General features: G+C 43.2%; 1 protein-coding gene across 3 annotated transcripts in view; it reads left to right on the top strand.

Moving 5' to 3' along the window:
• DICER1 (dicer 1, ribonuclease III) overlaps nt 1–12,529 on the top strand; it is a 68,786-nt gene extending 56,257 nt beyond the window's left edge. For 2 of the 3 annotated variants that reach the window (XM_018066181.1, XM_018066182.1), the window contains 6 exons: nt 2,188–2,343; nt 5,355–6,243; nt 7,929–8,197; nt 11,485–11,647; nt 11,755–11,830; nt 12,176–12,370. In XM_018066181.1, coding sequence (XP_017921670.1) covers nt 2,188–2,343; nt 5,355–6,243; nt 7,929–8,197; nt 11,485–11,647; nt 11,755–11,830; nt 12,176–12,341 — 1,719 coding nt within the window. In that variant the 3' untranslated portion in view covers nt 12,342–12,370. Of the gene's footprint in view, nt 1–2,187; nt 2,344–5,354; nt 6,244–7,928; nt 8,198–11,484; nt 11,648–11,754; nt 11,831–12,175 lie in introns of all 3 variants that reach the window. The other variant, XM_018066183.1, reaches the window with a different exon arrangement.

Below are 13,377 nucleotides of genomic sequence, written 5' to 3'. Positions count from 1 at the left end.
GATCGAACCTGGGTCTCCTGCATTGTAGGCAGATTCTTTACCAGCTGAGCCACCAGGGAAGCCCCGCATAGGAGGGACACTAAATGTGTGGAATTAAGATTCAGAGAAAAGAAATGAAGATACAAGAGAAGGGTTACAAGGTGCCAGGTACCTGCTTGGCACGTAACACACAAAGCTGCTGAGCACTTGGAAGGACGGACTGTCACTTGTGATCAGGGAAGGCGTTAATGGAAGGACGTATGTTTATAGTGTATAAACAGGGAACAGATGGCAGAGCGTGTCAGCACTCGGTGAATAAACCGTGGCAGCAGTCAAAAGTGTGGAAATGCGTGGCACGGCCTAGACAGTCTGGCTTTAGAGACCTTGCCCTTGACCATTACACTGACCTCTCCCTGCTGTTGTCCGTGACACTTGGCGCTGCACTGAGTGGTCCACAGATGTTCTCCATCCAGTCTTCTCAGCGAACCCCTGAGAGGTAGATGATAACACAGCTCCATCTTGCAGATGAGAAAACCCTTGCCTAGAGAGTTTTGTCGGCTCGTGCAGTTCACCTGGCTGGTCTGGGATGGTCAGGAGCGTGGCTGAGGCTGGAGCCCCAAGCGTTCCACACTCTTCCCTGCAGCCTCCTTAAGTAAAGAGGGTGCTTGCTGCAGGAGTAACCCCCAGAGCAGCCGGGCTCTGAGGGGCCAGTGCTGGGGGAGGCAGGAATGTCGGAGTCAAAGTGAAGTTAGGGCTTTCGGACTTCACGGACTCCGCGGTGGAATGTTCAGGTAATTAAGAATGTAGGACTTAGATGCGGTCTAGGGGAATCGTCTTTTAAGAGTGCTAATTGAGAGCAAACGAGATTTCCCTGGGGTGGTTGCACAGGTTGAGAGTGAGTAGAAAGTAACTGCATTCTCTTAGGTAGGAAAGAAATTATTTTCCGTTTTGAAAGTCCTTCCATCCCGCTGCTTAGAAAGCTCTGACTCTTTACTTGCTGCGGAGATCGTTGTCACTCGCGCAGTGGGGTGCTGAAGGCCCTTTGGGCATGCTCGCCCCAGCCCTGCCGCGGCCAGTGGCCTCCCCAGCTGTCTTTCCCGGGCCTGCACACACCTGCTGCTGCTACTCTGCTGCTTGGCTCATGTCTCCATGTGAACGTGGCCCGCCCCACCTTGTACCTCCCGTGGGCCCTCTCTGAGCTCTTTCTTCCTCCTCCATCCTGCAGACCATTTCCACTGACTTTGTAATTTCCATCCAAGTGCCTGTCGCATGTTATCCTCTCGTTGGCATCTGCGATGCTGTGGTCCCACGGTGTGGAGAGGGAAACGGGAGTCTACTTACGCCATGCGGGCGGCGTGGGAAAGCCCTTCGGCCTGGAGTGAGCCTCGTGGGGGCTTCCCCCTCCCCATCCCGCAGGCTTCAGGGACCGCTTCTCTGTCACATCCCAGCCAGTGCCTCTCCAGCGTGGGTGCTTGTTCAGGGGCGTTGAGTTACATGGGGGAAAGGGACTCGTGAAGTACTTACATAAAAAGGAGCCCGGTTTTCGGAAAATGAAATTGGCAGTTCTAGACCTTGGTGTTCAAGTAAAAACTAGGCAGAGACATAGCGGTTTGAGTAGGTTATGGAGGAGATGAAGGCTGTACAAAAAATAGACCAGAGGGAAGACAGTGAAGCTGGCTTATTGATGTCAGTGAACATGGAATTTCTCTTTATTGCCTTTGCTCTGTTTTAAAATAGTTGAAATATCTTGAAATGCCATCCAAAACAAAAGAGTGATATTTGGAAAAGCATTGTAGTTGAAATCATATTTATAGTTTAGGTTCAAGGAACTTAAAAAATTATTTTAAATGAATGAAGCCATATTGCAAAAAAAAAAATTATTTTAGTTCAGTTCAGTGCTGGTTTTTATTTTATAGCTAGAGTTTATGGTACTTCCACCTTTTATTTCATGGAGAATATTGGGACATTTTGGACTTGGTAGATTTCGATTATTTTCTATTTTGATAGCTCCAATCAGCAGCTTGAATTTTCTATCTTCAGATTACATGAGAATTTAATATTCCTATCATGAATAGGTAGAAAAACTGTAACTGATGACTAGTTATGGAATATGAAGAATCTGTAGATAAAAATTACATTAATGTCTTACATGAGTTTCCACAGTGATCATTTATGGATAAGTGTTGCATAAATTTTTTTCCGCTGCAGGTCAGCAACTGTAATCTGTATCGGCTTGGAAAAAAGAAGGGGCTGCCCAGCCGCATGGTGGTGTCCATATTTGACCCCCCTGTGAATTGGCTTCCTCCTGGTTACGTTGTAAATCAAGACAAAAGTAACACAGAGAAATGGGAAAAAGATGAAATGGTAAGTTTCTTGTAACTGGGTGGATTTATTTTCTGGTGAGGGGGTAGAATCTTGTTCTATTAACTTTTTGGTTTTTTTTTTCCCTAGTGTGTTTATAATAGAGTAGAAATTCAATATAGTAAATTAATTTCTTTTCATTGAATTTAGAACAGTGTTGTAACTGCGATAGAGAACAGTTTCTATTATCTTCCCTTGCCAAAGGCAAAAGAGTATCTGGTGTGATTCAAAAAAAAAAAAAAAAGGGCTTAACTCTGTGACATTTCATTTGACTATTACATATTGCGATTTATCATAGATCCTTAGCTCTGTTCAGTGAAATCAGTAGCCTATAATCTCAAATTTGTCTGTGAAATGATTTCAGTAAAATCTTGCTTTTGCAGCTCAGGGCTTCCTCATTTCTCCTCTTGTGACCTTAAAAAAATAAAAATATGTAAAGGTTGTAGTTTCCTGGAAATGGTTTAAATCTTTCCAAAAACTCAAAAGAAGCCTGCGAACATTAGCTGCTGCTGCGTTTCGTCTCATTTGGAGGCCACCAGAGGGCAGCTCGCTGGGCCTGGGAGCCCGGAGCTGTGGAAGCCCGCCGGCCAGGGCGGCTGGCTGGGAGGCCATCTTGCCAGCAGTGTCATTTTTCAGACATTTATTTTGCATTAATGATGAACTGGTTAATTGTTACTTTATCTCTACTAAAGATCAGCAATGAGAATACGGTTTCTTTCACAAGTTATATTTTCTATATGTATTTTTTTTTTCTCTCATCTTCTTTCTGACATATATGCCCTAGATAATCTGTTTTTAAGTATTTCCAGGTAGCATGCTTGGTGACCCTGTTTTGATTTTTTAACCTCTTCACTGAGTATTTTTTTATACTTGTGCAGTATTTGACTTATTATAGAAATTGGACTTACCTGGCAGAGCATTGAATATTTTAATGCAAGTTGGGTTAGAAAAATTATATATGTTATTAATTTAGAAAGAAGCTTAGAGGAAAGTGTGTATGATTTTGAGAACTTCAGAGAAAATCTTGCATGTCTATGACAAAAATTCCAGAAACACTTATCCTGCCTTTTAAATAGTCATAGTATCATTGGTGCTTTAAAAACTTTTTTTTTTAGCATAAAGGTGATATTAGCATGTCCTTTTAATTAAAAAAAAATTTTTTTTTAAAGATGCAATATAAAGTTCTTATTTTCCTTAGCATTTCAAATGGCCTGGTACTTTGAATTTTAGATTGCATTAAAATACTGTTTAGTTTTTATTTAATAATTTCTGTTTCTTGAAATAGACTGTTAGATGCTACTGGGAAGCTTATGCTTAATCCACTCCTATTCTGCTTGCTTCGCTGCTCAGCAAGTAGGTTTACATGAAAGCTTTGCATACAGATGCCAAAGGTGGGAATAGCTTAGGTGGAAAGTGAACTTGAACTGTGGGAGCAAAGAGTTTCTTGCTAGTGTTTTTTTGTTTTTGTTTATTCTTAAAGAACTGGAAGTGCTCGTGGAAACCATTTAGTAAGGTAGAATCCCACTATTTTGCAGATAGAAAAACCGAAACCCAGAGGCATTAAAGAACTTTGCACAAGATCACACAGCTTATTTGTTGATAAAACCCCGGCCTTTTTTGCACTTTGCCAATTTTTGGTTATGGTAGCATCTTACTAAAGATATATAAGGATTTTTTTAAATGAAAATATTATTGTCTTTTTTAAAATAAAAATTTGGCCTTTTTTTCCACCCCCTCCTTACGGACCAGATAGTCAAAAACATCTCATGTTACTCTGGGAAAGTATAAGGTTTTTATTAGGTAATAGTCCCTAGAGGTATCCACCATTATAGCTTTTTTTTTTTTTTTTGGTGTTCTTCCTTATTCTTGAAAAGAAATCATAAACTTTTTAATCAAAAAATATAAAGAAAGTTAGTTGTAGATACACGGCTTGGTTCATCGCACTTGTTTCTTTTCAGACAAATGCGCTGTTTGTATCTCTCTTGAAAAAAGTGCTCCACAGAAAGCTTGAAAACCTTTATGTCATAATACTCTGCAAAATTGTCACTATCAAAATTGAAGCACACCCTCCTGCCTTTCTCCCCAAGTAAAGTCTTCTTTCTTTTCTTTTTTTCACTGCACAACAGACATTTGGTGTCTTTCTGGCATTGCAGAAAAGGTCCATGGTTACTGACTCCTGGCCCATTATTAAGATTGTCACTCACAAATAAGCTTTTGCCCGAGAAACTGGAATTAGCAAAGACCTTCTGACAGAAATTGGATTGTTGTGTTTCATGTTAGTCTAAATTGTCTTCTATTTTTGTCAGTTATGCTATAATCTGTTACCCTGCAGGGAAAAGCATAATTTCTCAAATTCATAGCTTAGTTCATAGTGATCACTTTTAGTTTCCAAGCAGGGCAGTTTAGTTTTTACATTGTAGCGAATGTGCTTGGATTTGAAGTGGCAGTAGGGACAAAAACTTCATCATGAAACCCCACTGTACATTTTTAATGTTATAAAGAAAGTAATTTTATCTGTTTATATATTATACTCTTACTGAATTGCAGAGGTTATGCTTTTTCTACACCTGGAATTTAATTTTGTTAATTTGAAAATCTTTAAAAATTTCTTTTAAAACTTTGTCAGCAAAATTGAAAAGCTCTGTGATCGGCATATGAGAGCTTTCATTGTGTATCTTGCCAGAGTTATAATTCTTAGCTGAAGTTTTGCCTTGTGAGCCTTAATTTTAAACTTTATATCCGTGTATAAAATCCTTAACTTAAAGCTTCATACTAGATAAAGGTCATTTTATAACTTAGAAAATGAACATTCAAAGAACATGTTTTACTTTGTTTATATGATTAAATAACTTATTTTATGTTAATTGAAAACAAATGGCCATGATTTGAAAGTTGCCTTTTAGTATTTGTGGTTGTCATTTGAAATTATCCATAACCCTTGCTTTTATTGAGTCTCAAACCCTTTTAAAAACAGCAGCTATGTCTCCCCTCCTTCCCCATTCCCCCTCTTCCAGACAAAAGACTGCATGTTGGCTAATGGCAAACTGGACGATGACTTTGAGGAGGAGGAAGAGGAGGAGGAGGACCTGATGTGGAGGGCTCCCAAGGAGGACGCCGACGATGAGGACGACTTCCTGGAGTACGATCAGGAGCACATCAAGTTCATAGATAACATGCTGATGGGGTCAGGGGCTTTCGTCAAGAAAATCTCGCTTTCTCCTTTTTCCGCCACCGATTCTGCATACGAGTGGAAAATGCCCAAAAAGTCCTCCCTGGGTAGTCTGCCATTCTCATCCGACTTTGAGGATTTCGACTACAGCTCGTGGGATGCGATGTGCTATCTGGATCCGAGCAAAGCTGTTGAAGAGGATGACTTTGTGGTGGGGTTCTGGAACCCATCAGAAGAAAACTGCGGCGTCGACGCCGGGAAGCAGTCCATCTCCTACGACCTGCACACTGAGCAGTGCATCGCCGACAAGAGCATCGCCGACTGCGTGGAGGCCCTGCTGGGCTGCTACCTGACCAGCTGCGGCGAGCGGGCTGCCCAGCTGTTCCTCTGCTCGCTGGGTCTGAAGGTGCTCCCGGTAATTAGAAGGACTGATCGGGAAAAGGCCATGTGCCCGGCCAGGGAGAACTTCACCAGCCAACAAAAGACCCTTTCAGGGAGCCGTGCGGCCGCCTCTGGAGCCGGCTACCGAGCCTCTGTGTTGAAAGACTTGGAGTATGGGTGTTTGAAGATCCCCCCGAGGTGTATGTTTGATCACCCCGATGCAGACAGGACACTGCGTCACCTGATCTCGGGTTTTGAAAATTTCGAAAAGAAAATCAACTACAGATTCAAGAATAAGGCTTACCTTCTACAGGCTTTTACACACGCCTCCTACCACTACAATACGATCACGGGTAAGGAGCCCCAGACCACAGCTTGCTGCTCTGAAAATGAGGCCTGGTGTTAATTGGATCAACCCGTAAAATAATGTAAAGAGAATAATCTGTGTATGTACAGACTTAGAGCCTAATATGCACGGTGGGGGGAGGAAGCGCAGGAAAATGAAAACAGTCCTTTTTTCCCTCATCTTTCTGGGCTGTTCCTAAACTTTGAGAGTTGGGAGCAGAGCTGTCTTAGCAGCTCACGTCATTTTCTGTGCAGCATAGTTAGATTTGAGCCTAGTATTATGATGTGTTTTTGCTGTTTTATCCTGCCCCACTGCCTTTATGGTGTCCGGTCACTGCTGCTTCAGGTTCTTAAATAATTTATTCCTATATCCTGGATGTGTCCCCATGTCTTTTTATTGTTCTTCCTGAACAAAAAGGGCCCTCTCTTAAGGTCTTTTAAAGTCTAAAGAGGAATCGATTAAAAGAAACTCTTGGCACAGGACGGTTTCATCGCCCGTGCTCTGTTCTTCCCATCGCCTGCTTTGCAGTAAGCTCCATGTTTCTTTCTCTCCTTTATTTAATCGACTCCCAGTCCGTTCGATTAGAAGGGAGAATAGGCGCCTAAAACCAAAACCAGCTTCAGATTGTGAAACAGCGAGAGTCTGGAGTTTTTTTTTTTTTTCCCCTCTATGTCAGAGTCACAAGCGCTTGAATTCAGAAAACCAAAGCTGAGTATAACGTTTGTATAAGACAAACAATGTAGGTTAAGATGATCAGAAGAATGTAAAACCAAAAGTGAAAAATTATCTGGCTTAGACTAGAAACGCTGGTGAAACTGAAGCCTGTTTTTCTTTGTGGAGAAGAAACGAGGCCTGGTTTTCTACCGCACTCTCCTGGAAGGAGCCCTGGGCTCTACTCGGTCTCAGCCCTCGCTTCTGAGCTGACTGGGCGTGAGGGGGCCGCTCACTTAATATGTTCCCACCTGGGTTTCTACAGTTGAACGGCTCCTTTTAAATCAGTGTGAGAAAATAGAAGTGTTGGTTAGTGTTGATAAAGTCTCCCATTTTGACATTGATCATTTTTGCTGAAGGTCTCTGCTTGCCCCTGCTATTCTCCTTCTTGATTTGTGTCAAATTCACCATTTTTTATTCAGTTTGAGAAGAAGGTCTTCTTGTACTAAGTGTCATCTTGTGTAACAAATGTAACCCAGGAGTGGTGAGGTGTGTATCACCCCCACACTTCGCAGAGTGTGAGTGGACAGTGCCCAGTGGTGGTATCGGACCGTGGGGAGGGGACACGTGCAGGGTCTGACATTGCTAGATGCGGATCGTGATGGAGGCTTTAGAATGATGTCCCAGCACCTACCTGGCCAGCAGAGAGCCAAAGGAAGAGGCTCAGTGAAATGATGTCACTTGGGAAATGCCTTTTTCTTAATGAGCGTTAGTCTTTTGGCAACTTAAGGGTTTTATGACCCCAATTTATATATCAGAAGTGTGCTTAATTTGCCATTAGAACTTAATTTCCAGAAGCTTCAATAGGATGTCGTTTAGTAATTCTGTCATTGAAGAATATATGTATAAATGGAACCCCCTTCTCAATAAAGGTCTTTTCAGTGGGTCTTGGGGGAATCCATCCTTTAACTGAGTTATTATTTGGAAATCGTGTCGGTGGTTTTGCTGGCTCTCATGACTTCCCTTTGAATCTTCCTTCAGATTGTTACCAGCGCTTAGAATTCCTGGGAGATGCAATTTTGGACTACCTCATAACCAAGCACCTTTATGAAGACCCACGGCAGCACTCCCCAGGGGTCCTGACTGACCTGCGCTCTGCTCTGGTCAACAACACCATCTTCGCGTCGTTGGCTGTGAAATATGACTACCACAAGTACTTTAAGGCCGTTTCTCCCGAGCTCTTCCACGTCATCGACGATTTCGTGCAGTTTCAGCTCGAGAAGAACGAAATGCAAGGAATGGATTCCGAGGTTAGTGCCGTTTTAAGATACGTTGAGTTCAGTGTTTATAAAGCCTTCCAACTAGGCTTCTCAACACAGCCATCCAAAGAGCCAGCTGAAGGCCAGGGTTGTGGTCCTCAGCACGCTCTGTGTTCTCCAGGAAACCTACATGGGTCATAGTCTTCAGGCAGCCCTTTTAAACTTGGCCGCAGGTACTGTGGTCATTCTGGTGAGGAGAAGGAGCCAGGGGCTTCCAGCAGCTTCATCCTTAGTCCTTGATGTGGGCTTCCGGTATTCAGGCATGCCAGAGAGGTGCACCGCGCCCCCCTGACCCCCACTGTGGGCTTCCGGTATTCAGGCATGCCAGAGAGGTGCACCGCGCCCCCCTGACCCCCACTGTGGGCTTCCGGTTTTCAGGCATGCCAGAGGGGTGCACCGCGCCCCCCTGACCCCCACTGTGGGCTTCCGGTATTCAGGTACGCCAGAGAGGTGCACCGCGCCCCCTCCCTACCCCCCAGTGTGGGCTTCCAGTATTCAGGCACGCCAGAGAGGTGCAGCCCCCCGACCCCAGTCCCCAAAAAAGCTTTAACCTTAGTGAGAGCTCGGCATGGTGGATTCTGCCCTTTCTCTGTTTAAAATAGATCAGAAATATTTGCTCAATCTCAGGTAAGCATCACGAATGTACATCCTGCTTCTCTTGAAATGGGGAAATCTCATTTAAAAAGCAAACTTCTAAAATTTTAGGGATTGGAATTTGATAGATGTCTATTGTAGGTTCAGCCAAAGGTCCTTTTGGTGATGGAGCTAATTCTCGTGTGTGTGTGTGTGTGTGTGTGTGTGTGTGTGTGTGTGTGTGTGTGTGTGTGTGTGTGTGTGTGTGTGTGTGTCCTGTTTTGAAGTTTTATAAGGAAAGATTTTGCTGAGATCTTTCCAGCCTCTGATTCTTCACTAACATCCATCCACATACCTGGGTACCCAGGAGAGCCCTCTCATTTCTTCTTTTCATTCCGACCCCTCTGTTCTTTCCGTAGATTTCTTGTGAGAACTCGGAATCCATTCATAACTCTGGTAGCCACTGTAATTATTCTTTCTTGACCATGTACCTCCCTGTTGTTAGTTACACAAACTTTGTTAAGGAGGAGTGCACTTCCTTGGCGTCCTATGAGAGAAGTGGGGAGCCTGGGTTTGGAGGTGGAGCCGCAGGGCGGAGGGTCAGGCGGTGAATTGGGTGTCGAGTGTGCTGAAGGAGGGGCATAGCTGGTACCCTTCCTCCCTCTTCCTCCTGGTACACTCTTCCGAGATTAGTGGCCTGAGGTGGAGTACAGCCAGCAGTGAGACCAGGAGTCACAGCCACCTCAGGTACATTCAGTATTGCTTCTAGTCTCCTCCTGTAGAAATACGTAAGCTTAGAAGTTGAGGAATTAGCTAAAACTAACCTTATCTTTTGACTTCCCTGGTGATTTAGTGGTTAAGACTCAGCTTCCAATGAAGGGGGCACAGGTTCGATTCCCTGCTTGGAAAAATAAGGTCCTTGGTCAAAAAAACCTTTGATGACAGTTGGACTTACTGGCTTTTGCTAGTTTTTGTTCATTCTTTTCCTGCCCTTCGTTTATATAAACATATTTATGGAAGTTACGAAAAAGTGATGGGGAATGTCATGTCTGGCTTCTCTAACTTACTGTTGGATCTTAAGAAAGTCTTCACCTTTCTCAGCCTCAGTTTCCTCATTTGTAAAAGAAGAGAATTAAATTTGGTGAAGAAAGAAAAGTGGGGTCACTCAGTCATGTCTGACTCTTTGAGACCCCGTGGACTGTAGCCTACCAGGCTCCTTTGTCCATGGGATTTTCCAGGCAAGAGTACTGGAGTGAGTTGCTGTTTCCTTCTCCAGGGGATCTTCCCAACCCAGGGATTGAACCGGGGTCTCCCACTTTGCAGGCAGACGCTTTACCGTCTGAGCCACAAGTAGATACTTGTAAACTTGTTAAGTTTTAAAATTCCCATCCACAGCAGTAAGTTGCCTTGTTTTTCCAGTAGTCAGCATTATAAACCCACTGTATAGAATTTTGTGTGGCTAAGCAATCCATTTAGACATGGCTCTCCTCTCTTCTTTTTATTTCTCTTTCACAAGTAATTTGTATTTTATAAAATAAAAGAACCAAAATTATCATTTTGTGATGTTTCGTTGCTAATGTATATAAATATAAACTTGCATAACATACGAAATGAAATTCTATCACACATGCTTTGTTCTTCTTCTTTGATATACTGTGGGTGATTTTCTCCAATAATTATTAATTGGGGTTATGACTTTTAGTAGGCTACATGCTAGTGAGTATATGGCTGAAGTGTAATGTGTTCAAACAGCTCCTTCGTGTCTGGATGGTTAACATATTTTCAGTTAGGGGTTTGATAAACATGTATGTGATAAATACACATAAATATCCAGCTACCCTCTTAAGATGAGCTCCTGGAGACGGAATTGCCACATCAAAGAATTAGGAACTTTTAAAAGGCATTTGCTGCCTATGTAAATTTTTATTCTATTAATTTGAATACCTACTATGTATCAGGTTCTCTGTCATAGTGATTAATTAAGCGGTTTAATAAAAGGAGAGCTGGGAGGAAAACACCTTCCAAACAGAATTTCTCTGTCAAAAAGTGGCGGTTTGCTCTCCTGCAGCAGCGCGCACCCTTGCTCACACTGCATGGATGAGGGTTCTGCTGGCTCCTGGCCGAGCTGCCGGCGGGCAGAGCTGTTTCAGCACTCAGTTCTGTGATTGTGCATGAATTTGAATTTTTTTTCATAAATATATTGACTATTACAGTTTGTGGTAGGGTTGTCTTTGGTTTTATTTGAGAGTCATCTTTTTTCCCCCCTTGTTGAATACAGAATACTAAATAGAGAAGGGCTTTTTTTTTCTTAAGTGAAAAACTTTTTTTTAAGATAAGGTAGTGTTTGGACTCATTGGGAAAGACCCTGATGCTGGGAAAAACTGAAGGCAAAAGGAGAAGAGGTGGCGAGGATGAGATGGTTAGGTAGCGTCACGGACACAGTGGATATGAATTTGAGGAAACTCTGGGAGCTAGTGGAGGACAGAGGAGCCTGGTGTGCGATAGGGTGTGGGGTCTCAGAGTCGGACACAGCAACAGCTTTTATGAAGAGCCTATTACAGTGTAGTTGGCCTGTCATAAATGTTTGGTTTGTTGCCCTTGTTAAAGAGATGGTAGGAGTCACATCCAAGAAAAGAAAAACATCTCTGTAGACTGCGTTTCTAGGAGGCCTTTCTGCTTACAAGTTTCTTTTCTCACTATAATAGCTTAGGAGATCCGAGGAGGATGAAGAGAAAGAAGAGGATATTGAAGTTCCAAAGGCCATGGGGGATATTTTCGAGTCACTTGCGGGCGCCATTTACATGGACAGCGGGATGTCGCTGGAGACGGTCTGGCAGGTGTACTATCCCATGATGCGGCCGCTGATCGGTATGGTTGGCTCCCCTTCGAAAGAAGCAGGATCACAATTCAAAGCAACTTAAAAAAAAAAAAAAAACAAGCAGATTAAGCACGTTATTCTTTCATTTTGATTACAGAAAAATTTTCTGCAAATGTGCCCCGTTCCCCTGTGCGAGAATTGCTTGAAATGGAACCAGAAACTGCCAAATTCAGGTAAGCGAAAGTGTGCATGGAAGAGCATTAACTCACTGAAAAACAAGGGGGAAAGTCCTCAGAGATGCCATACACTCACGGTTTTGAGGAAATACTCACCCTGGGCCATGCTGTCCTGCAGTTGCCATTTGCAGCCTGATTCACTGGCTCTTTTTGCTCCCGGGAAGTGAGAAGGAAGTGGCAGCACCATCTGTTGGCAGTGGGAGGCTGTCAGAACACACGTTTCCTCTGTGCGGTGTCAGCTTCTACAGGGGACTCTCAGCCTGAGAGTACGTACTTGGTGCTGATTGACAATAACAATAAATACTTCTGACTTCTCATTCGAGCTGCTTGGCTCTTTTGCAGCCCAGCTGAGAGAACCTACGATGGCAAGGTCAGAGTCACCGTGGAAGTGGTCGGGAAGGGGAAGTTCAAAGGCGTTGGCCGAAGTTACAGGATTGCCAAGTCTGCAGCAGCAAGAAGAGCCCTGCGAAGCCTCAAAGCTAATCAACCTCAGGTTCCCAACAGCTGAAAACCCCTTTTTAAATTAAAAAAAAAAAAAAGGAAAGCAGAATTAAGGTGGAAAATATTTAAGTTGAAAAGGATGATTTAAAACTGATAGTGAGTGGAACGAGTTGAAGGCAGAACGTAAAGTTTGTTTGATAACAAGATAGATTACAGAATAAAACATTTAACCTATGTAAAAAATTTTGAAACTAACCGTAGTTTTAGTTTTTTGCGCAAACACAATCTTTCTCGTCTTCTTTCCTCACTTCTGCTTTGTTTAAATCACGAGAGTGCTTTACTGATGACATTTTCGCAAGTGTTCCAAGTGATTCTTGACCGTTTTTGTCTTGTTTCATTTTAGTTTAATTTCTGTCGGTTTTGCTTAGAGTTAGGAGGCCAAGGAGCTTAAACCTGAAACAGCACCCCCCCACCCCGACAACGGGTTCTGTTGAGAGCTCTGGGCACCCATCAGTGTGCGTGGCAGAGCCCGCCCTGCGGCGTCGATAAGCCGAGTAGAGGGATGTGGTTTGAGAGAGGAGTGTGCCAGTGCTCTCTCTCTTTCCACGTTGCATTGCGTAAGACGATGCTTCCCGGTCGCTATTGCACTTACTAGTAAGGGACAGATTGTTGATCAGCATGGGCCGGCATGTTGGCAGATCACATCCTAGTTTTCTCATGCCATGTTGTCTTGCATAAAAGAGGTTCTTGCCTTAAAAGTAAAATCCTTGTGGATATTCTTTCACTTCTGATCTTTCTGGAACAAACTGTTTCACATTCCCTTCATTCTGTTTATTATGCATTAGACCTCGAGACAGCGTGATACTTAATGACTCACTAGTATAGCTGTAACCTAACTAATGACAGGATTATATGAGAATTTCTGTCAGGTGTACTGAAGACATTTTCAAAATCAGAATATGTAACCTATGGATTTTTTAAAAGATACATCATAAGAATCATCTTTGGCTAAATACCCCACTTTTACTAGAAACCTCCAGCTAGGTAGTTCCACGGATGGAAGTTGTCTGTGGCAAATAAACCTTGCCCTGTAGGCTGTTGCT

The sequence above is a fragment of the Capra hircus genome, chromosome 21 (genome assembly GCF_001704415.2).
Source record: "Capra hircus breed San Clemente chromosome 21, ASM170441v1, whole genome shotgun sequence".
Classification (NCBI taxonomy): domain Eukaryota; kingdom Metazoa; phylum Chordata; class Mammalia; order Artiodactyla; family Bovidae; genus Capra; species Capra hircus.
The sequence above is the reverse complement of the archived record's forward strand: the minus strand, read 5'-3'. Positions and strand labels throughout refer to the sequence as shown.